This window comes from Ranitomeya variabilis, chromosome 2, assembly GCF_051348905.1.
Source record: "Ranitomeya variabilis isolate aRanVar5 chromosome 2, aRanVar5.hap1, whole genome shotgun sequence".
Taxonomy (NCBI): Eukaryota; Metazoa; Chordata; class Amphibia; order Anura; family Dendrobatidae; genus Ranitomeya; species Ranitomeya variabilis.
The window spans coordinates 330,417,056-330,438,577 of NC_135233.1; the positions used below are offsets into that span (position 1 = coordinate 330,417,056).

Here is a 21,522-nt window from a genome sequence, read left to right on the forward strand (position 1 = left end):
CCCAGTGTGCACATTGCCTTGTATAGGTTTTCTATCTCTAGGATCCGCTCCTGATTTTGTCTTCCTACACTGTCGGAAGATCCTGACCTGTGAATAAGGCCAGTCGCTTGGAATCTCAGACATGTGTTGTCAGACCTTGCTCTAATTTTACCTCTAGTTTATCGCCTACTCAACTTTTTTCCCCCAGGTTTATATACACATCACAGTGGTAGTGTTTTTTTTCAGCCTCACGGTCACATTTTACGGTAAGCATTATGCCAGCTGGACTGTGTTATTGGGATCTAGTGTTAATTGACATTCTGGGTCTGGCAGTATTAGGTATGTTGTCCAGGATTAGAAAGACACGTTTTCTTTCTTCCCATAAGGTGGGTACAGAAGTCCATATGGAAAATGTGCACTGGCTATAATGGGTCCATGTTTGGTCCGTGGTCGCATGGACTAATAATACACGTCTGAACTGTGGTATAAGACCTCTCTACAGGTTGTGGGTGGCGCTGCACCTAAGCAGCACTTATGGAACTGACATGCAGTTCCACTTACAGCCTGTTGACACTGTGGCACTGTTTCACAAAGCACTACAAGGGCTTGCCTTATGCATACAACCTATGCCCATTTGACTTGACATGGAGTTTTGGAGGTGGAAAACTCCAGTAAGTTTTTCAGAAAACTATTCAGGGAGATGACTGTTCTTATTCACTGTAAATCTCCCAACTAAGAAAGCCCAACCAGTTCTCAGTAGGGTTTAGGCCATGTGAGGAAGGGGCCGTCATTATTCTTTCACCTTTACACTGCCGTATAACATGGCTGACTGCTATGCAATGTTTTATCGGATGGCACTCTGCCCAATTTTATAATATAATAATATGGGTCAGTGCATCGACATGAGAAAACAGCCCACCGGCTCCGAAGTCAGACTGCACTCGGATGTCTTCTGAGTGCAGACCAACTTCCGTCCACAGTAACAATGGGGAAGATGGAGACATTAAGTTCTCCATCTTCTCCACACCTGTGATGGGATTCTCTTTTGCAAGAGAAGCAGATCGCACTAGGATGACACTCGGTTCACAAGCTGTGTCATTAGCATAATGACATAATGTGATAATATACACTAGTGTGAACGAGCCCTTAAGGTCTTTACTGGCGAGGTAGACTTCAGTGCTGTGATGGAGCATTTTCCTACATAAAAATCATGGTTTTCCTGAAAGATACAAACTTTTTCCTGCTCGGAGAAAGTGACTTGTAACAAGTGGCAGTAGGTTTATGAGTTAATTTTGAGTCCATCTTCAACCTGAAAAGATTCAGCTACCTCAATATCAGCAGCCTACCTCCACCTTTCTGGTGTCTGAGTGGAAGTGGAGGAGCTGCCCGTTACTGATCCATATGGTCAGTCAAGAGTCACTCTTTCATCTGTCCATAAAACCTTTGAAAAATCAGTCTTCAGATATTTCTTGGCCCAGTCTTGACGTGTCTTGCTCAGTGGTGGTCAGGTGTCCGCCTCCTTTACCATGTCTTTGAGCTTTGAACACCTTCTACTTCTGGGCCTCCAGGGAGGTTTCAGCTCTGGAATATGACAGCACTGGAGGATAATGGCTTCCTGGTCGCTTCTTTGATTCTTCTCAAATCTTTGGCATTTAATGTGCGGCTTCTGGTTTTCAACACTTTTTTTTTGTAACCCTGTTGACTATTTGCAACTAAACTTTTGATGGCTCTGTGATTACGCCCCAATATCTTAGCAATTTCAAGAGCACTGCATCCCTCTGTAAGACTTATAACATATTTGACTTTTCAGAGTCAGGTAAATCTGTATTTTTTTGGCCCATTTTGCCTCTGGACAATAGGCTGCCTAATAATTCTGCCCACCTTGATGAAGGGCATTGTATCCTTAGGACGCACCCGCCTTCATTACACAAATACACGTCACCTGATCTGCTTCATCCAGTAAGCATTCACGTCTATACAGCGTGGAGTTGGAAAATCTGCACCCAACACTGTCCAAATGGGTTGTAGACAATTTTTACTGGGGGTGTGTACTTCTGCCTCCTGTATGATGTTGACCAATCATAAGCATGCAATACTCAAAGGAGGAAAAAAGAACACGCCCTCACCATAGTTTGGATTTAAAAAAATAAATTCTTTAGATGCCAAATTACTTCGATTAAAAAAATAATAATTATAAAAATGTTTATTCCACTCTGCGGCCAATATTACATCATGTGTCCAGTTTATAATGAAAAATTTGGTGAAGGGCCCTCCTGAGGGCTCATACCCATCAGCGTTAATAAAATCGGTCTGATGTTGTTCCTGTAGCATTTACTGGTTATTAAAATGGGGGAACCCAAAAATGATGTGGGGACCGCTATATAATAACCATCAAAGGCTAGGCAGACACCCCTGGGCTGATATTAATAGTCTAGGAATGGGCCATGGATATTGGCCCCCTCTCAGACTAAAAGCATCAGCTCACGGCCGCACCAGATAAGATGCACCAATTCTGGCGCTTAGCCTCTGCTCTTCCACTTGACCTGGTCCGGTGGCAAGTGGCATGATAGTATTGGAGTTGATGTCACCTTTGTATTGTCAGCTGACATCAAACCCAGGGGTTAGTAATGAAGAGGCGTCTATAAGGCACCCCCATTACTAGCCCCATAGTCAGATTGTAAAACAAACACAGCCTGAATCCTTTATTTAAAATAAACATTCCCACTCCACCTTTTACTCATTTAATTTAATGTTAATGTATTCAGCTAATAATTAACTTAAAGTCAAGCAGGAGGTGGGTGAAAAATAGAGCTGGAGTGACAGAGGCTTCCGATCTACAAATAATTCTTCATCTTCATTTGCATATCAAGTCAAATGCTGATGTCTTAGTAACGGAGGAACAGACCATCCATGTAGCGGTATTGCTCGACTTGTCCTTTTAAGAGCAACATACACATATAAATAATGTGGGGCTTGACATTCTGCTGACAGATTCCCTTTAACCCCTTCCCGACCTTTGACGCCACGTAGGCGTCATGAAAACCCGTGCCAATCCGACCCATGACGCCTATGTGGCGTCATGGAAAGATCGCATCCCTGCAGATCGGGTGAAAGGGTTAACTCCATTTTCACCCGATCTGCAGAGACAGGGGGAGTGGTACTTCAGCCCAGGGGGGGTGGCTTCACCCCCCCGTGGCTACGATCGCTCTGATTGGCTGTTGAAAGTGAAACAGCCAATCAGAGCGATTTGTAATATTTCACCTATGAAAATGGTGAAATATTACAATCCAGCCATGGCCGATGCTGCAATAGCATCTGCCATGGCTGGAGACCCCGATCTGCCCCCCCCCTCACCCCACCGATCGCCCCCCCAGTCGTCCTTTCTGCCCCGATCTCCTGTCCGCTCCCCTCCTCCCTCCTGTCCGCTCCCCCGGTCCTCTTGTCCGCTCCCCCGGTCCTCCGATTCCCCCCCCCCCCCCCCCGTGTTCCGATCCCACCCCCCCCCCATACTTACCTAGCTTCGATGTCCCTCCCGGTGTCCGGCCGTCTTCTCCATGGGCGCCGCCATCTTGGAAAATGGCGGGCGCATGCGCAGTGCGCCCGCCGAATCTGCCAGCCGGCAGATTCATTACAAGTACATTTTGATCGCTGTGGTAGGTTCTATCGCAGCGATCAAAATAAAAAAATAATAAATAAACCCCCCCCCCTTTATCACCCCCATAGGTAGGGACAATAATAAAATAAAGAAAATATATTTTTTTCTTTTTCCACTAGGGTTAGGGTTAGAACTAGGGTTAGAACTAGGGGTAGGGTTAGGGTTACGGGTAGGGTTAGGGGTAGGGGTAGGGTTATGGCATGTGCACACAGAGCGGATCGGCCGCGGATCGGCAGCGGATCGGCAGCGGATCGGCAGCGGATCGGCCGCGGATCCGCAGCGGATCGGCCGCGGATCCGCAGCGGATTGGCCGCTGCGAATTCGAAGCAGTTTTCCATCAGGTTTACAGTACCATGTACACCTAAGGAAAACCAAATCCGCTGTGCCCATGGTGCGGAAAATTCCGTGCAGAAACGCTGCGTTGAATTTTACGCAGCATGTCAATTCTTTGTGCGGATTCCGCAGCGTTTTACACCTGTTCCTCAAAAGGAATCCGCAGGTGAAATCCGCACAAAAAAACACTGGAAATCTGCTGTAAATCCGCAGGTAAAACGCAGTGCCTTTTACCTGCAGATTTTTCAAAAATCGTGCGGAAAAATCTCACACGAATCCGCAACGTGGGCACATAGCCTTAGGGTTAGGGTTGGAATTAGGGCTAGGGTTTGAAATAGGGTTAAGATTAGGCTTGTGGTTAGGGTTACGGATAGGGTTAGGGGTGTGTTGGGGTTACAGTTGTGGTTAGGGTTGGGATTAGGGTTACGGTTGGGATTAGGGTTAGGATTAGGGTTAGGGTTGGAATTAGGGTTACGGGTGTGTTGCGGTTAGGGTTGTGGTTAGGGGTGTGTTGGGGTTAGGGTTGTGCTTAGGGTTATGGCTACAGTTGGGATTAGGATTAGGGGTGTGTTGGGGTTAGTGTTGAAGTTAGAATTGAGGGGATTCCACTGTTTGGGCACATCAGGGGTCTCCAAACGCAACATGGCGCCACCATTGATTCCAGCCAATCTTGCGTTCAAAAAGTCAAATGGTGCTCCCGCCCTTCCAAGCCCCGACGTGCGCCCAAACAGTGGTTTACCCCCACATTTGGGGTACCAGCGTACTCAGGACAAACTGGGCAACAAATATTGGGGTCCAAATTCTCCTGTTACCCTTGTGAAAATAAAAAATTGCTTGCTAAAACATCTTTTTTGAGGAAAGAAAAATTATTTTTTATTTTCACGGCTCTGCGTTGTAAACTTCTGTGAAGCACTTGGGGGTTGAACGTGCTCACCACACATCTAGATAAGTTCCTTGGGGGGTCTAGTTTCCAAAATGGGGTCACTTGTGGGGGGTTTCTACTGTTTAGGCATATCAGGGGCTCTGCAAACGTAACATGATGCCCGCAGACCATTCCATCAAAGTCTGCATTCCAAAACGTCACTACTTCCCTTCCGAGCCCCGGCATGTGCCCAAACAGTGGTTTACCCCCACATATGGGGTATCAGCGTACTCAGGAGAAACTGGACAACAACTTTTGGGGTCCAATTTCTCCTGTTACTCTTGCAAAAATAAAAAATTCTGGGCTAAAAAAATATTTTTGAGGAAAGGAAACACATTTATTATTTTCACGGCTCTGCGTTATAAACTTCTGTGAAGCACTTGGGGGTTCAAAGTGCTCACCACACATCTAGATAAGTTCCCTTGGGGGTCTAGTTTCCAAAATGGAGTCACTTGTGGGCAGTTCCTACTGTTTAGGCACATCAGGGGCTCTGCAAACGCAACCTGATGCCCGCAGAGCATTCCATCAAAGTCTGCATTTCAAAACGTCACTACTTCCCTTCCGAACCCCGACGTGTGCCAAAACAGTGGTTTACCCCCACATATGGGGTATCAGCGTACTCAGGAGAAACTGGACAACAACGTTTGGGGTCCAATTTCTCCTGTTACCCTTGGGAAAATAAAAATTGTGGGCTAAAAAATCATTTTTGAGAAAAGAAAAATTATTTTTTATTTTCATGGCTCTGCGTTATAAACTTCTGTGAAGCACCTGGGGGTTATAAGTGCTCACTATGCATCTAGATAAGTTCCTTGGGGGGTCTAGTTTCCAAAATGGGGTCACTTGTAGGGGAGCTCCAATGTTTAGGCACACAGGGGCTTTCCAAACGCGACATGGTGTCCGCTAACGATGGAGATAATTTTCCATTCAAAAAGTCAAATGGCACGCCTTCCCTTCCGAGCCTTACCATGTGCCCAAACAGTGGTTTACCCCCACATGTGAGGTATTGGTGTACTCAGGAGAAATTGCCCAAAAAAATTTAGGATCCATTTTATCCTGTTGCCCATGTGAAAATGAAAAAATTGAGGCTAAAATATTTTTTTTGTGAAAAAAAAGTACTTTTTCATTTTTACGGATCAATTTGTGAAGCACCTGGGGGTTTAAAGTGCTCACTATGCTTCTAGATAAGTTCCTTGGGGGGTCTAGTTTCCAAAATGTGGTCACTTGTGGGGGAGCTCCAATGTTTAGGCACACGGGGGCTCTCCAAACGCGACATGGTGTCCGCTAAAGATTGGAGCCAATTTTTCATTCAAAAAGTCAAATGGCGCTCCTTCCCTTCCGAGCCCTGCCGTGCGCCCAAACAGTGGTTTACCCCCACATATGAGGTATCAGCGTACTCAGGACAAATTGGACAACAACGTCCCTGGTCCAGTTTCTCCTTTTACCCTTGGGAAAATAAAAAAATTGTTGCTAAAAGATCATTTTTGTGACTAAAAAGTTAAATGTTCATTTTTTACTTCCATGTTGCTTCTGCTGCTGTGAAACACCTGAAGGGTTAATACACTTCTTGAATGTGGTTTTGAGCACCTTGAGGGGTGCAGTTTTTAGAATGGTGTCACTTTTGGGTATTTTCAGCCATATAGAACCCTCAAAATGACTTCAAATGTGAGGTGGTCCCTAAAAAAAATGGTTTTGTAAATTTTGTTGTAAAAATGAGAAATCACTGGTCAAATTTTAACCCTTATAACTTCCTAGCAAAAAAAAAAATTGTTTCCAAAATTGTGCTGATGTAAAGTAGACATGTGGGAAACGTTATTTATTAACTATTTTGTGTCACATAACTCTCTGGTTTAACAGAATAAAAATTCAAAATGTGAAAATTGCGAAATTTTCAAAATTTTCGCCAAATTTCCGTTTTTTTTCACAAATAAACTCAGAAATTATCGACCTAAATTTACCACTAACATGAAGCCCAATATGTCACGAAAAAACAGTCTCAGAATCGCTAGGATCCGTTGAAGCGTTCCTGAGTTATTACCTCATAAAGGGACACTGGTCAGAATTGCAAAAAACGGCAAGGTCATTAAGGCCAAAATAGGCTGGGTCATGAAGGGGTTAAAGAGTCGCTGTCATTTTATTTTTGATTTTATAAATCAATAGTACTAATGATAAGACATATTACAAAGTTGCTTATTATCAGAAAAAAATAGCTTTTTTTCACCTCCTGGATTGATTGTTCACTCTCGATTCTCAGTAAAATTTGTATTCACTAAAGACAGGTTTTCCCATTACTGAGGTAGGAGATGGTAATTTGGTGCTCATAAGATTCTATGGAGAGGTCAGAAGGGAGGAGAGCAGAGCTATAGACAGATCTTCTGCTGCAGGTTCTACTGACATAATAGTTACAGTTCTCCATAGAACTTTATGGGCACCAACTGTAATCTCCTATCTTAAGTTCACTGAATACAGATTTACCTGTGAATGAAGAATGTTGAGAATGAAAGATCAGTCCAGGAGGAGAAAGAAGCAGAATTCTCTGGTAACATATGACCGTTTCTTATTTTTAGGTGTACTATTGATTTATGAAAATAATAATAAAACGACGGTTACTCTCTAAGTGTATATGTTGTGTGCTTTTTCCACAATCCGATATGCTTTTGTTGCTGTACTGGTTACGCAGGCAGGAGAACTCTTAAAGTGCCTCCCCCATGGGTACATTGTTTACATCTATCAGACTCATGCAGCAAGAACTTTGTGTTTCCACTTCGTCATACTGGTTATTTATTTTTCTGGTACATAGCTAGTCATTAACATTATCAAGAGGACGAGTCACAGCAGTTCTCCTGTGTTGCACTTTATCAGGCTGTCACACAGGGTTGTGACCAGAGAGCCATATAATTTCAGGAACATGCAGTCACTAATTAAATCCACCCATTAAAGGGATTAGCATAGCCATGGAGAACTTGTAAGGAAATCTGCATCATCGTACTCATTATCTAAAACCTTCAGCAAACTTGAAATAAACTGTCTATGTAGAAAGCCATATTATTGACATGGAGCGTATATTTATGGTCTGCTCCGCAGCGTCCGAGAGGCCGAGCAATGCACGCCAAGTAATCTACAGCTTTATTGTGTCCTCTGGAGGTCATAAATCTAAAATGGACTTTGTTTATCTCTTTGTGCTAAAAGTGTCGTTGGCCATGTATATAGATTTCACATCATTAAATATACATTATTGTATTTATTACAAGGAGATAAAACAAGTGTGGCGGTGTTATTATATAACTCCGATTACCATAGATTAATCATTTCGTGATGTGCTAAGCCTTAGCCAGACGTCCAACTCCCATTCTTTTAGCTTTGTGCAAAAAGAAACAACTGTTTCTCCAGAATGTTTGCTGATACCTGAGACGTATTGTCAGTGAATAGCAGCACAAGGCGTGCTTACAGTCACATACAGTTGTGCTCAAAAGTTTACATACCCCGGCAGAATTTTTGCTTTCTTGGCCTTTTTTTCAGAGAATATGAATCATAACACCAAACTTTTTCTCCATTCATTATTCATTACCAAGATCATGAAGCACCAATATATATTGTGACCAAGAGCAGATATCACCAACTCTCCCAAAGTCCCTCTTGGGTACTATGTCACCAGGACAACTCCAAATAGAAATTAACACAAGAAAACGGAGTGGAAATGTCCACAACATCATTAAATCAAAATATGTAGAATTTTATTGATTATATCTCATATAACAAACATCAATACAAAATGGTTAGTGGTTGGGTGAAGCCATTTATTATCAAACTACTGTGTTTTCTCTTTTTAAATCATAATGACAACCCAAAACATCCAAATGGCCCTGATCAAAAAGTTCACATACCCCATTTCTTAATACCGTGTATTGCCCCCTCTAACATCTATGACAGCTTGAAGTCTTTTGTGGTAGTTGTGGATGAGGGTCTTTATTTTATCAGATGGTTTAGCTGCTCACTCTTCTTGGCAAAAAGCCTCCAGTTCCTGTAAATTCCTGGGCTGTCTAGCATGAACTGCGCTCTGGAGATCTCCCCATAGTGGCTCAATGATATTGAGGTCAGGAGACTTAGATGGCCACTCAAGAACCTCTTCTGCTGTAGCCAGTGACTTGGCCTTGTGTTTTGGATCGTTGTCATGTTGGAACGTCCAAGTACGTCCCATGCGCATCGACAAAAGTAACACATACTCCCCGGACCTCCTATGCTCATTCAGTGTCAGCTTTGCATAATGACCCTGTGAGCACTGTCCCCTTGTAAAGACCATAAAAAAAGCTCTGGAATGGTATGCCCGATTTAAAAAAAACTAAACAAAAAAAAACAAAACTTCAAGTGAATACTTAAAGGAGCAGTGGGAATAAAATAATGATCCCTTTTCACCTGTTACTGGTCCTGTTTAATTTTTTAATTGTCCTAAATAAAGAAAAAAAACACATACCTACCTCTGTAATTCCTGGCGATCACTTTACATTGTTCTGGAATTGTGATGGAGGTAGATTGGCTGCAGCGGTCATGTAATATAACAACGTCATGTGACATCCCCTCCCCCCAGGAATTATAGCACTGGCACTGCATGAGCATAGCCGGTCCGGGACGTGAGTGCAGCAGAAAAATGGTGGAAGTTAGTTAATGAAGATTATTTAGAAAGTTGCTTCACTTTATATTTAGAAAGCTAGTGAACAATTAAAAAAAAAGTATGCGAAAGTGTATGTAACTTTTAATTACTAGCCATCGTAGTTGTAGAGTTTAGCATCCAGAACTGTTCCCACCACGGAGAATTTTCTTTTGCAAGAATAGTCGGTTCCGCATCTAAATAGTATAGCACCATTCCTATCAAATCCCAAGCAGCACGCTAATCCATAACCCTCTCATTAAAAATCCTTAGGGTAGAAAAAGTTTCCATTGTATTTTAAACAGAATGAATGCCAATATTTCTTTTACTAATTAAAACAGATGGTGGACCCTAGACTGTTGATAGAGGTGTTACCCTGATCTCTACTCAACAATAAAGACAGACGCTTTTTTAGGGGCCTAAGGGGGAACATTTCTGCTCATGGAGAACGCCAGTCTGGTGAGGTGCATTTTAGACTATGCAGTGCTCCTCTGGGAATTTATATATAATAAAAGCCTCAACAGAGAGGAAGAGTACTTGAAATCTAGTGGCAGCTATTGAGTGTAACAATCCTGAAAGTGAATATTGACACAAGCTTGTCACTCTCTATAAGTAAAAACGTTCCCCCTTAGTCCCCAAATCAGAGGCCTCTCACCCAGCCAAATCACATATTGTACTTTGCACTGCTGAGGAGCAAACACCTTGAAACACGTGTCTGCAAATGGAGTGTTGGATTTGTCTTCCTGTTATAAGCTAGGTGGCAAGGTTTGTTATAAGGTTGATACTGACTTTTTAAGATTGCTACATCCTGAGATGGAGTTAGTTCAAATCATCATCCTCTCTGAAGAGGTTATTTTACATATAGGATTATCCAAGGCCTCTCACCCAGGCAAATTACATCATTTGCTTTGCACTGATGAGTGGCAAGTACTTCAAAACACGTGTCTGACTCAAATGGAGTGTCTGGTCTGGCAAGGCTTATTATAAGTGCAATACTGACTTTTAAAGACTGCTACATCCAGTAGGTGGTGTTGGAGTTCAGGCTTTCATGCTCTTTGAAGATATATATATATATATATATATATATATATATATATATATATATATATATATATATATATATGATTTTTGTTAAAAAAAATATATATATATATATATATATATATTTTTTTTTTAATAAGCTTAAAAAAATATGCTTAACTTAAAAATGTGATTTAAACAAGAAGTCAATTACTGATCCCCAGTTACTATTTAATTCGCCCTCGGTAAAGCACTATGGAGAAATGCAAGGGAGGAAGATGGTAGATAAGACATAAGAAAAGCACAGTAAGGAAGTGCACTGGAGAAGTTAGGTAGATGGGTTCATCAGGAAACAGTACAGGAGTACTAGAGGAAAACACTTACTGTTTTTTTTTTCCTGCATCATAATTTATCCGCAGTCCATAGCATAGGGCAGTGATAGCAAACCTTTTTGAGAATGAGTTCCCCAACTGCAACCAAAAAACCCACTTATCGCAAAGTGCCAACATGGCATTTTATTGAATATTGAGGTTTTAGTTTAGAAAAAAACAACTCATGCAGAGAGCAGGCGGGGGCAGCAGAGCTCCACTGACAGGAGCAGTGCTATCAGACTGCAGATATAAAGGAACTAGATGGTGGCCCAATTCTAACGTATCGGGTATTCTAGAATATGCATGTCCACGTAGTATATTGCCCAGCCCACGTAGTATATTGCCCAGCCCACATAGTATATTGCCCAGCCCATGTAGTATATTGCCCAGCCCACGTAGTATATTGCCCAGCCCACGTAGTATATTGCCCAGCCCACGTAGTATATTGCCCAGCCCACGTAGTATATTGCCCAGTTACGTAGTATATTGCCCAGTGACGTAGTATATTGCCCAGCCACGTATTATATTGCCCAGTTACGTAGTATATTGCCCAGTGACGTAGTATATTGCCCAGCCACGTAGCATATTGCCCAGCCACGTAGCATATTGCCCAGTGACGTAGTATATTGCCCAGTGACGTAGTATATTGCCCAGTGACGTAGTATACAGCACAGAGCCACGTAGTATATTGGCCAGTCACGTAGTATATTGCCCAGCTACGTAGTATATTGCCCAGCCACGTATGTCACAGGTTAAAAAATAAACATATACTCACCTTCCGAGGGCCCCTTGTAGTTCTGTCGCCTCCTTCTCGTGCAGGACCTGTGATGACGTCGCGGTCACATGACCGTGACGCCACGGCAGGTCCTTCTCGCGCAGGCGCGCAGGACCTGTGATGACGTCGCGGTCACATGACCGTGACGTCATGGCAGATCCTTCTCGCAGACCATCCTTGCTACCGGAACCTGCCGCTTGCATGGACCGGTCACCGGAGCGTCGCGAGGAGCGGGAAAGGCGGCGGAAGGTGAGTATATAATGATTTTTTAATTTTTTTTTTACTTTTAACATTAGATATTTTTACTATTGACGCTGCATAGGCAGCATCAATAGTAAAAACTTGGTCACGCAGGGTTAATAGCGGCAGTAACGGAGTGAGTTACCCGCGGCATAATGCGGTCCGTTACCGCTGGCATTAACCCTGTGTGAGCGGTGACTGCGGGGAGTATGGAGCGGGCGCCGGGCACTGACTGCAGGGGAGTAGGGAGGGACTAATCGGACTGTGGCCGTCGCTGATTGGTCGCGGCAGCCATGACAGGCAGCTGGCGAGACCAATCAGCGACTTGGATTCCATGACAGACAGAGGCCGCGACCAATAAATATCCGTGACCGAAAGAAAGACAGAAGGACAGACAGAAAGATGGAAGTACCCCTTAGACAATTATATAGTAGATATGCTTCCTATCCTGGTGTATGCACCCCATCCTTTTATATGCTCCCCTAATCCATGCTTATGCCACCATCCTGGTGTATGCTCCCCCATCCTTGTATATGCCTTTCATCCTGGTATTTATGCTCCCCTATCCTGGTGTATGCTCCCCCATCCTTGTATATGCCCTTCATCCTGGTATTTATGCACCCATCCTGGTATATGCTCCCCTATCCTGGTGTATGCTCCCCCATCCTGGTGTATGCTCCCATCCTCGTGTATGCTCCCCCATCCTTGCATATGCCCTTCATCCTGGTATATGCTCCCCTATCCTGGTATATGCTCCCCTATCCTGGTGTATGCTCCCCCATCCTGGTGTATGCACCCATCCTGGTGTATGCACCCATCCTGGTGTATTCTCCCCCATCCTTGTATATGCCCTTCATCCTGGTATTTATGCTCCCCCATCCTGGTGTATGCTCCCCCATCCTTGTATATGCCCTTCATCCTGGTATTTATGCACCCATCCTGGTGTATGCTCCCCCATCCTGGTGTATGCTCCCCCATCCTTGTATATGCCTTTCATCCTGGTATTTATGCTCCCTATCCTGGTATATGCTCCCCTATCCTGGTGTATGCTCCCCCATCCTGGTGTATGCTCCCCCATCCTGGTGTATGCTCCCCCATCCTTGTATATGCCCTTCATCCTGGTATTTATGCACCCATCCTGGTATATGCTCCCCTATCCTGGTGTATGCTCCCCCATCCTGGTGTATGCTCCCATCCTCGTGTATGCTCCCATCCTCGTGTATGCTCCCATCCTCGTGTATGCTCCCATCCTCGTGTATGCTCCCCCATCCTTGTATATGCCCTTCATCCTGGTATATGCTCCCCCATCCTGGTGTATGCTCCCCCATCCTGGCGTATGCTCCCCCATCCTGGTATATGCTCCCCCATCCTGGTGTATGCTCCCCCATCCTGGTGTATGCTCCCATCCTCGTGTATGCTCCCATCCTCGTGTATGCTCCCATCCTCGTGTATGCTCCCATCCTCGTGTATGCTCCCCCATCCTTGTATATGCCCTTCATCCTGGTATATGCTCCCCCATCCTGGTGTATGCTCCCCCATCCTGGCGTATGCTCCCCCATCCTTGTATATGCCCTTCATCCTGGTATTTATGCACCCATCCTGGTGTATGCTCCCCCATCCTGGTGTATGCTCCCCCATCCTTGTATGCGCCCTTCATCCTGGTATTTATGCACCCATCCTGGTGTATGCTCCCCCATCCTTGTATATGCCTTTCATCCTGGTATTTATGCTCCCTATCCAGGTGTATGCTCCGCCATCCTGGTGTATGCTCCCCCATCCTGGTGTATGCTCCCCCATTCTTGTATATGCCCTTCATCCTGGTATATGCTCCCCTATCCTGGTATATGCTCCCCTATCCTGGTATATGCTCCCCTATCCTGGTGTATGCTCCCCCATCCTGGTGTGTGCTCTCCCATCCTGGTGTGTGCTCCCCCATCCTGGTGTATGCACCCATCCTGGTGTATTCTCCCCCATCCTTGTATATGCCCTTCATCCTGGTATTTATGCTCCCCCATCCTGGTGTATGCTCCCCCATCCTGGTGTATGCTCCCCCATCCTTGTATATGCCTTTCATCCTGGTATTTATGCTCCCTATCCTGGTATATGCTCCCCTATCCTGGTGTATGCTCCCATCCTCGTGTATGCTCCCCCATCCTTGTATATGCCCTTCATCCTGGTATATGCTCCCCTATCCTGGTATATGTGCCTCCATCCTGGTGTATGCTCCCCCATCCTTATATATGCCCTTCATCCTGGTATATGCTCCCCTATCCTGGTGTATGCTCCCCCATCCTGGTGTGTGCTCCCCCATCCTGGTGTGTGCTCCCCCATCCTGGTGTGTGCACCCATCCTGGTGTATGCACCCATCCTGGTGTATGCACCCATCCTGGTGTATTCTCCCCCATCCTTGTATATGCCTTTCATCCTGGTATTTATGCTCCCTATCCTGATATATGCTCCCCCATCCTGGTGTATGCTCCCCCATCCTGGTGTATGCTCCCCCATCCTGGTGTATGCTCCCCCATCCTTGTATATGCCCTTCATCCTGGTATTTATGCACCCATCCTGGTATGTGCTCCCCTATCCTGGTGTATGCTCCCCCATCCTGGTGTATGCTCCCATCCTCGTGTATGCTCCCCCATCCTTGTATATGCCCTTCATCCTGGTATATGCTCCCCTATCCTGGTGTATGCACCCCCATCCTGGTGTATGCTCCCCCATCCTTATATATGCACCCCCATCCTGGTGTATGCTCCCCCATCCTGGTGTATGCGCCCCCATCCTGGTGTATGCGCCCCTATCCTGGTATATGCTCCCCCATCCTGGTGTATGCACCCATCCTGGTGTATGCTCCCCCATCCTTGTATATGCCCTTCATCCTGGTATTTATGCACCCATCCTGATGTATGCTCCCCCATCCTGGTGTATGCTCCCCCATCCTTGTATATGCCCTTCATCTTGGTATTTATGCACCCATCCTGGTGTATGCTTCCCCCATCCTGGTGTATGCTCCCCCATCCTGGTGTATGCTCCCCCATCCTGGTGTATGCTCCCCCATCCTTGTATGCGCCCTTCATCCTGGTATTTATGCACCCATCCTGGTGTATGCTCCCCCATCCTGGTGTATGCTCCCCCATCCTTGTATGCGCCCTTCATCCTGGTATTTATGCACCCATCCTGGTGTATGCTCCCCCATCCTGGTGTATGCTCCCCCATCCTTGTATATGCCTTTCATCCTGATATATGCTCCCCCATCCTGGTGTATGCTCCCCAATCCTGGTGTATGCTCCCCAATCCTGGTGTATGCTCCCCCATCCTTGTATATGCCCTTCATCCTGGTATTTATGCACCCATCCTGGTGTATGCTCCCCCATCCTTGTATATGCCCTTCATCCTGGTATTTATGCACCCATCCTGGTGTACGCTCCCCCATCCTGGTTTATGCTCCCCAAACCTTGTATATGCCCTTCATCCTGGTATTTTTGCACCCATCCTGGTGTATGCTCCCCCATCCTTGTATACGCCCTTCATCCTGGTATTTATGCACCCATCCTGGAATTTATCAAGAGGTGCAGTTTGTAAAATGGGGTCACTTTTGAGGGGTTCTCCTGTTCTGGCACATCAGAGGTTCTCCCAGTTGGTTGGGGCACCAGCAAACCATAACAGTAAAATCCCCACTATAGTATGGCGCTCCTTCCCTTCTGAGCTTTGCTCTGTGGCTGAAAAGTATTATCCGATTACATGCAGTGTATTTGCGCACTCAGGAGAATATTTTACAACAAACTAACATATTAGCCCTTTGAAAAATTAAGAACTTTGGGCTAAAACAACATTTTAGTGGTAAAAATATAAATATTCTTTCTTCTCCTCCCAATAATATTAATTTCTGTGAAGCACATGTGGTGTCAATATGATCACTGCACCCTTAAGGTACCGTCACACTAAGCAACGTCGCCAGCGATCTGTGACGTTGCAGCGTCCTAGGGAGCGATATCGCTGTATTTGACACGCAGCAGCGATCAGAATCCCGCTGTGAAATTGCTGGTCGCTGCTAGAAGGTCTGCACATTATTTGGTCGCTAGGTCGCCGTGTATCGCCGTGTTTGACAGCAAAAGCAACCATACCAGCGATATTTTACACTGGTAACCAGGGTAAACATCGGGTTACTAAGCGCAGGGCCGCGCTTAGTAACCCGATGTTTACCCTGGTTACCAGCGTAAAAGTTAAAAAAACAAACAGCACATACTCACCAGCGCGTCCCCCAGCCTCTGCTTCCTGACACTGACTGAGCGCCGGCCCTAAACTGAAAGTGAAAGCACAGCGGTGACGTCACCGCTGTGCTGTTAGGGCCGGAGCTCAGTCAGTGTCAGGAAGCAGAGGCTGGGGGACGCGCTGGTGAGTATGTGCTGTTTGTTTTTTTAACTTTTACGCTGGTAACCAGGGTAAACATCGGGTTACTAAGCGCGGCCCTGCGCTTAGCAACCCGATGCTTACCCTGGTTACCCGGGGACCTCGGCATCGTTGGTCGCTGGAGAGCGGTCTGTGTGACAGCTCTCCAGCGACCAAACAGCGACGCTGCAGCGATCGGAATCGCTGTCGCTATCGCTGCAGCGTCGCTTAATGTGACGGTACCTTCAGATGAATTCATTGGGGAGTGTAGTTTGTAAAATGAGGTTACATATGGTGAGTTTCTGTTGTTCTGGCACCTCAGAGGCTCCAGCAAAAGACAGTGCATGAGCAGTCAGAGAGGTAGGAGGAGAACTAGGAGGCCGATAGGAGAGAGCATAGTGAGGAGAGCTGGTGATCCACAGTGCTGAATGCTACAGAGAGATCCAGGAGAATCAGCAGGGAGTAGTGACAATTACGTTTAGCTGTTACATCATTAGATACTTTAGCAAGGGCAAGTATTGGGTTTATGCTGTTAAAATGAGGAGGGAAAGATACCAGATGAGAGAGCGAAATTAAATATTTTAGTTAGGTGAGTGGTGACAGCCGGGGATAGAGACTGAAGGAGATGTGAGGGAATAGGGTCACTGGTACAGGTACTAGGGGAGAAGATGTGAGAAGCCTGGTAACTACTTCTTGCTTGAGCTGGATGAAGTGCCAGGGGGAAGAGAATGTATGATATTTGGGGTTTGGGAGAAAAATTCCTGTAATTTATCCATCAAGAATCAAGAAGATGGTGGATAATATACGAATTGGGGAGTACCCCTCAAAGGAGTATAGTGGAAGAGCTCCGTATGCACGCACAGGTAGGGGAAGACATTAATTGATTTGCTATATATAATTTTTTTTTTTAGATATAATGTTTATGAAATGCATAAAGACTTATCAGCTGTATGATCATAAGGGTTTGAGGTTAAAAATGGTTAATTCACCGCCTAGACTTGCCTGGAGCACGTTACACACTGTACACGACAATGAGGCGCTATGGAGATAGAAGGGAAAGAGGACATCCTTGTGTCTCTGGCACTATGCTTACCTGTTTGTCTGGCAACACAGTGAAAGCAGCAATCACTGCCAAGTGTGCACACTAGTGTGCTCCCCTCATGTTACTGCCCGCTGTTGTAGTTACTGCCACAACATTTGCTGCAGTACAAAAGTATATTACTTTCTGAGGAACACCATGCGTACATTATCACTAATGGGCTGTCTGAGCACAGACGAGCCAACTCATTATATTCCGTGCACATCCATTCCTGTCTACAATGCTCTAAGCTCCAACACTATTTTTTTTGTTTTTATATCCAAACATTCTGATTACTCTCTTAGTATGTCTGTGGAGCCTTCAGTGCTCTGTTGTTCAGTTGCAGATCTCCAGAAAACAAAATAATTAAAGAGGACATTCACCAGGACAAGTGGGCAGTTTTTGCTCTCATTGTATTCTCACTGTCCTTATAAGTATTCCCTTTTTTATTATTTTAATCCACCATTCAGTCCCAGAGATGTGGACTTTTTTTATTTTGAGCTCTTTTTTTTTTTTTTTACAGTCTTTACCAAGGGGGCGTGACTCAGTATTATCCGTGGGCGTGTCTTTAGGCTGCTTTTCATAATTACTCAAGCAATGCACCATTGGTAAAGACTGAAAATTTGCCCAAATGAAAAAAGGCTTGCATGTCTGGAACGATATGGTGGATTTATAAAAAAAAAAAACAAACAAAAAAAAAAAACAGATTTCTCAGGGGAGCAGCGGGAATAAAATAAGAGCAACAATTGGAGATTGACTTGGTTTGATGAATGATCCTCTTTAACTTATAATATTCTGCCACCACTAGGGGGAGCTTAGGAGCTTGCTGACTATTTATTGGTCTAAATAATAACATAGTAGGGAATAAGCTCCCCCTAGTGGTGGCAGAATTGTATCATTTAACTATTGCTGTGAAGGGAAATTCATGAAAAATATAATTCCTACTATCTTCATATTTCCTTTAAAGGGCTTTATTGCTCTTTTCTTTAACTTTGAAAAATTCAAAAGCAATAACATCTGTTGCTGTATAGTCCGCTCCGTCTTACTGGCTGTGACTTCCACCGGCCTCCTCTTCTTCTCAGCATGTGACCACTGCAGCCAATCAGTGACTAAAGCAATTATCTGTAGCGGTCAAGTGCAGACAGTGCTAGAAGAGAAGGAGAGGAGTCCATCAGGGGACACGGCCAGCGGGATGGAGGAGCGGTGGAGGCATTGGTAGGTATGTAAGTACAGTATCTGCTATTTCTCAGGGAGTTTTACCACACTGTGGCCGTATTTAAAGATAAAGAAATCGGTGGTAAACCCCACAATGAATCCTACAGACCTCAGATTGGCAGATATTAAAGCCTCACACCCATACTTATACTCCACTGTCCCCGTCGCAGTTACGTTAGATATGGAAACCATATAATCCAGGACTTCCAATTCCCTATTATGTATGGACGCTCACAAAAATGTGTCTGTGCACATTGTATTATGGAAGCGTTTCCTTGTAATTCCCCTCATTCTAATCTAAGGAATTTTACTGTATCACCTATGGGACATTGTTCTGATTAAAGGGAATGCGTCATCAGAAAACGACTTCTTGTTTAAATCAGTTTGCAGTATACATATACTTACCGTAAATTTATGTTAAATAAAACATTTTAAAAATCTGCTATTTTGCTGGTTTTGTACTAATCACTAGACCATGTACTATTCGGATACTTCCTGTTCTGTATAGAAGACCTTTCAGTAGTCTCATTACCCTCACAGGCAGGATCATAGTGACAGGTATCACCTCTACGTAGTGCGGATAGATTATTAGAAGTCCTAGTGTCCAGTGTGAAAAGGAAGATTATTATTTTTTATGGTGAATTTAATAGATTGCTTAGATAAGTAGCAGAATAGATACCGAGCTCTGTTCTATTGGAGCGGAGTTGATAATCTGACGGCTCCCTGACATTAGACGCTGTAGCAGTCCTATGTACTAATTCTGCACTGAGCATATTGGGTCCGTCTGTTGTGAGCGCCGTGAGCTGCGGTATTAACGCTCCTCTTCCTCCTGCAGATCTGACGGCATGCACTAGAGGTCTTCCAAGCACCAAAAAAACAAGACTTGAAAGTCCTGGAGACAAAAGGAGCAGTGGAGGAAATACAGATCCTGTGCCAATGCAGCAACATAGACGGCAGCCAGAGTTAGTGGAAGGAAACCTTCCCGTGTTTGTCTTTCCAACTGAGCTAATATTTTACGCCGATGATCAGACAACTCATAAGCAGGTGTTAACTTTGTATAACCCCTATGAATTTGCCTTAAAATTTAAAGGTAAGTTACATTACAGTTGTGAATTTTTTTGTTTTTAATTTTCAGGCATTTTTGTGTAATGTGACCCGCTTAAGAGAAAATAAAAAAAAAGCTGACAATCACCAGGTATTGAGATAAAGCATAGTTTTTGCTTTAGAGTAATCGATTTTACACGCTGATTTTCTGTATATAAAAAAATCACAGAAAAAAAAAAGCAGCCGTACTTACCAATACCTGGTCACAATACTATTGCACTGCAGGGACCCAATGATAAATGGTGGAGACCGCTCAGGTGCAGAATTCTGATAACATGCTGTGACCAGCTATTGGTAAGTATGGCCGCTTTCTTTCTGTAGTGCTTTTTTGATTTGATGACCAGATAAACACAGAATTTTGGTGCAGGCACATGGCCTCGCACGAGGATGGCATCACAATCCTCGGACTGGCCATCGGCTGTACTGACCTAAACGTGACAGCTGCATAGAAATACATGCTGTCACGCTCAAGAAGAGCCGCCGGCCAGTCCATTGAGATGCGATGCTCGCGCGAGTAATACGGCCATGTGACTGCGCCCTAAAAGGGTTAATTGGAAAAAAAAGATGTTACGAAAATCAGATAAGGGTTGGCTGAACATTGGGCACACAATCAGGTTACCGGAAACCCCGGGAAAGAGAGAGGCAGCTGGTTTTATCAGGCCGAGATTTTCACAATTCATCTTGGGTCATCTGCTTCAAATACTCTTAGATAACTTTCCACGATGATTTTGTGTTGAGTTTTTTGACGCTGCATTTTTTTTGCTGAGCAAAACACGCGGCGTCTTACATTTCCTGCAAAGTGGATGGGATTTATAGACATTTCATGGCCACTGTGCTCTTTTTTTTTTTTTTTTTTTTTTTTTTATTCTTTAAGCATCGTAAACCAAACTGTGGTTCAATTTTGAAATCCGCAACATGTCAATTTCTCTTGCGGGTACGCAGAGTTTTCTGTGTGAAGTTTCCCCATAGATTTGCATTAGATGCAGAAAATCTGCAGGTAAAAAAAAACAAGCGTAATCTGCACATGACTGCACCAATAAAGTTTTCTGAAAGCTTACTATCAGGAAGCATCAAAAACAAAACGGCTTTATTTAGAACATTACATACCAAGATGAGTCAAAAACACAATAAAAACTATAAAAAAAAAAAAAAAAGCTCAAAAACAACACCGGTAATCTAGTTTCCAGAATAGGTGCAGAAAATCTGCAACATCAAAAGCTCATCAAGGCCAAAGAAGCACAGGGGGCAGGAGATCTCTATGAATATGAATCCCATCCACTTTGCTGGAAATGTAAGACGCTGCTTTTTTTAACGTAAAAATACACATCAGCAAAAATGCACCAACAGTTATTTGTGGGAACGTTTATTTTCCAATGTGGGTAGTATTTGTTGGGCATAATAATTTCTTGTGTCACATGCCAATACTTGACCTGATTTTTCAAAACATTTACGAAGAAACTACAGCATAGACCAGAGCATCCCATGTGAATTCTGCAGATTCCTGTCGAACCTCCCCAGTACAAGTAAGGGGCATGTTCATTACCTGTATGAAATGACCTGTATGAAATGTCCAGGAGTCTCTTTACAGGAGCAGTAAATGTTAGGTATGCAGACTGTAAAGGTGAGCTGTGACGATCACTTATATATAGGTTCAAGTCCCCTAATTAATGAAAAGAAATCATTTTAAAACGTTTTGGAAAATGTAAAAAAAAAATTAAAAATATAAAGTTGAATTGCACCCCCACCCCCTGTTTACAAGTTCAAAAATAAATAAATCTGTTTGGTATCACAAGGTCCAC

The 21,522-nt window shown here is 44.1% G+C and overlaps 1 protein-coding gene across 3 annotated transcripts in view; it reads left to right on the forward strand.

Annotated features, from left to right (window-relative positions):
• Positions 1-21,522, forward strand: part of MOSPD1 (motile sperm domain containing 1) — a 72,594-nt gene that overhangs the window by 42,295 nt on the left and 8,777 nt on the right. For all 3 annotated transcript variants that reach the window (XR_013221310.1, XM_077285317.1, XM_077285316.1), the window contains exon 3: positions 19,455-19,709. Coding sequence is in view for 2 of the 3 variants with exons in the window: in XM_077285316.1 (XP_077141431.1) it covers positions 19,455-19,709 (255 nt within the window). In the remaining variant the exon portion in view is untranslated. The remainder of the gene's footprint in view (positions 1-19,454; positions 19,710-21,522) is intronic.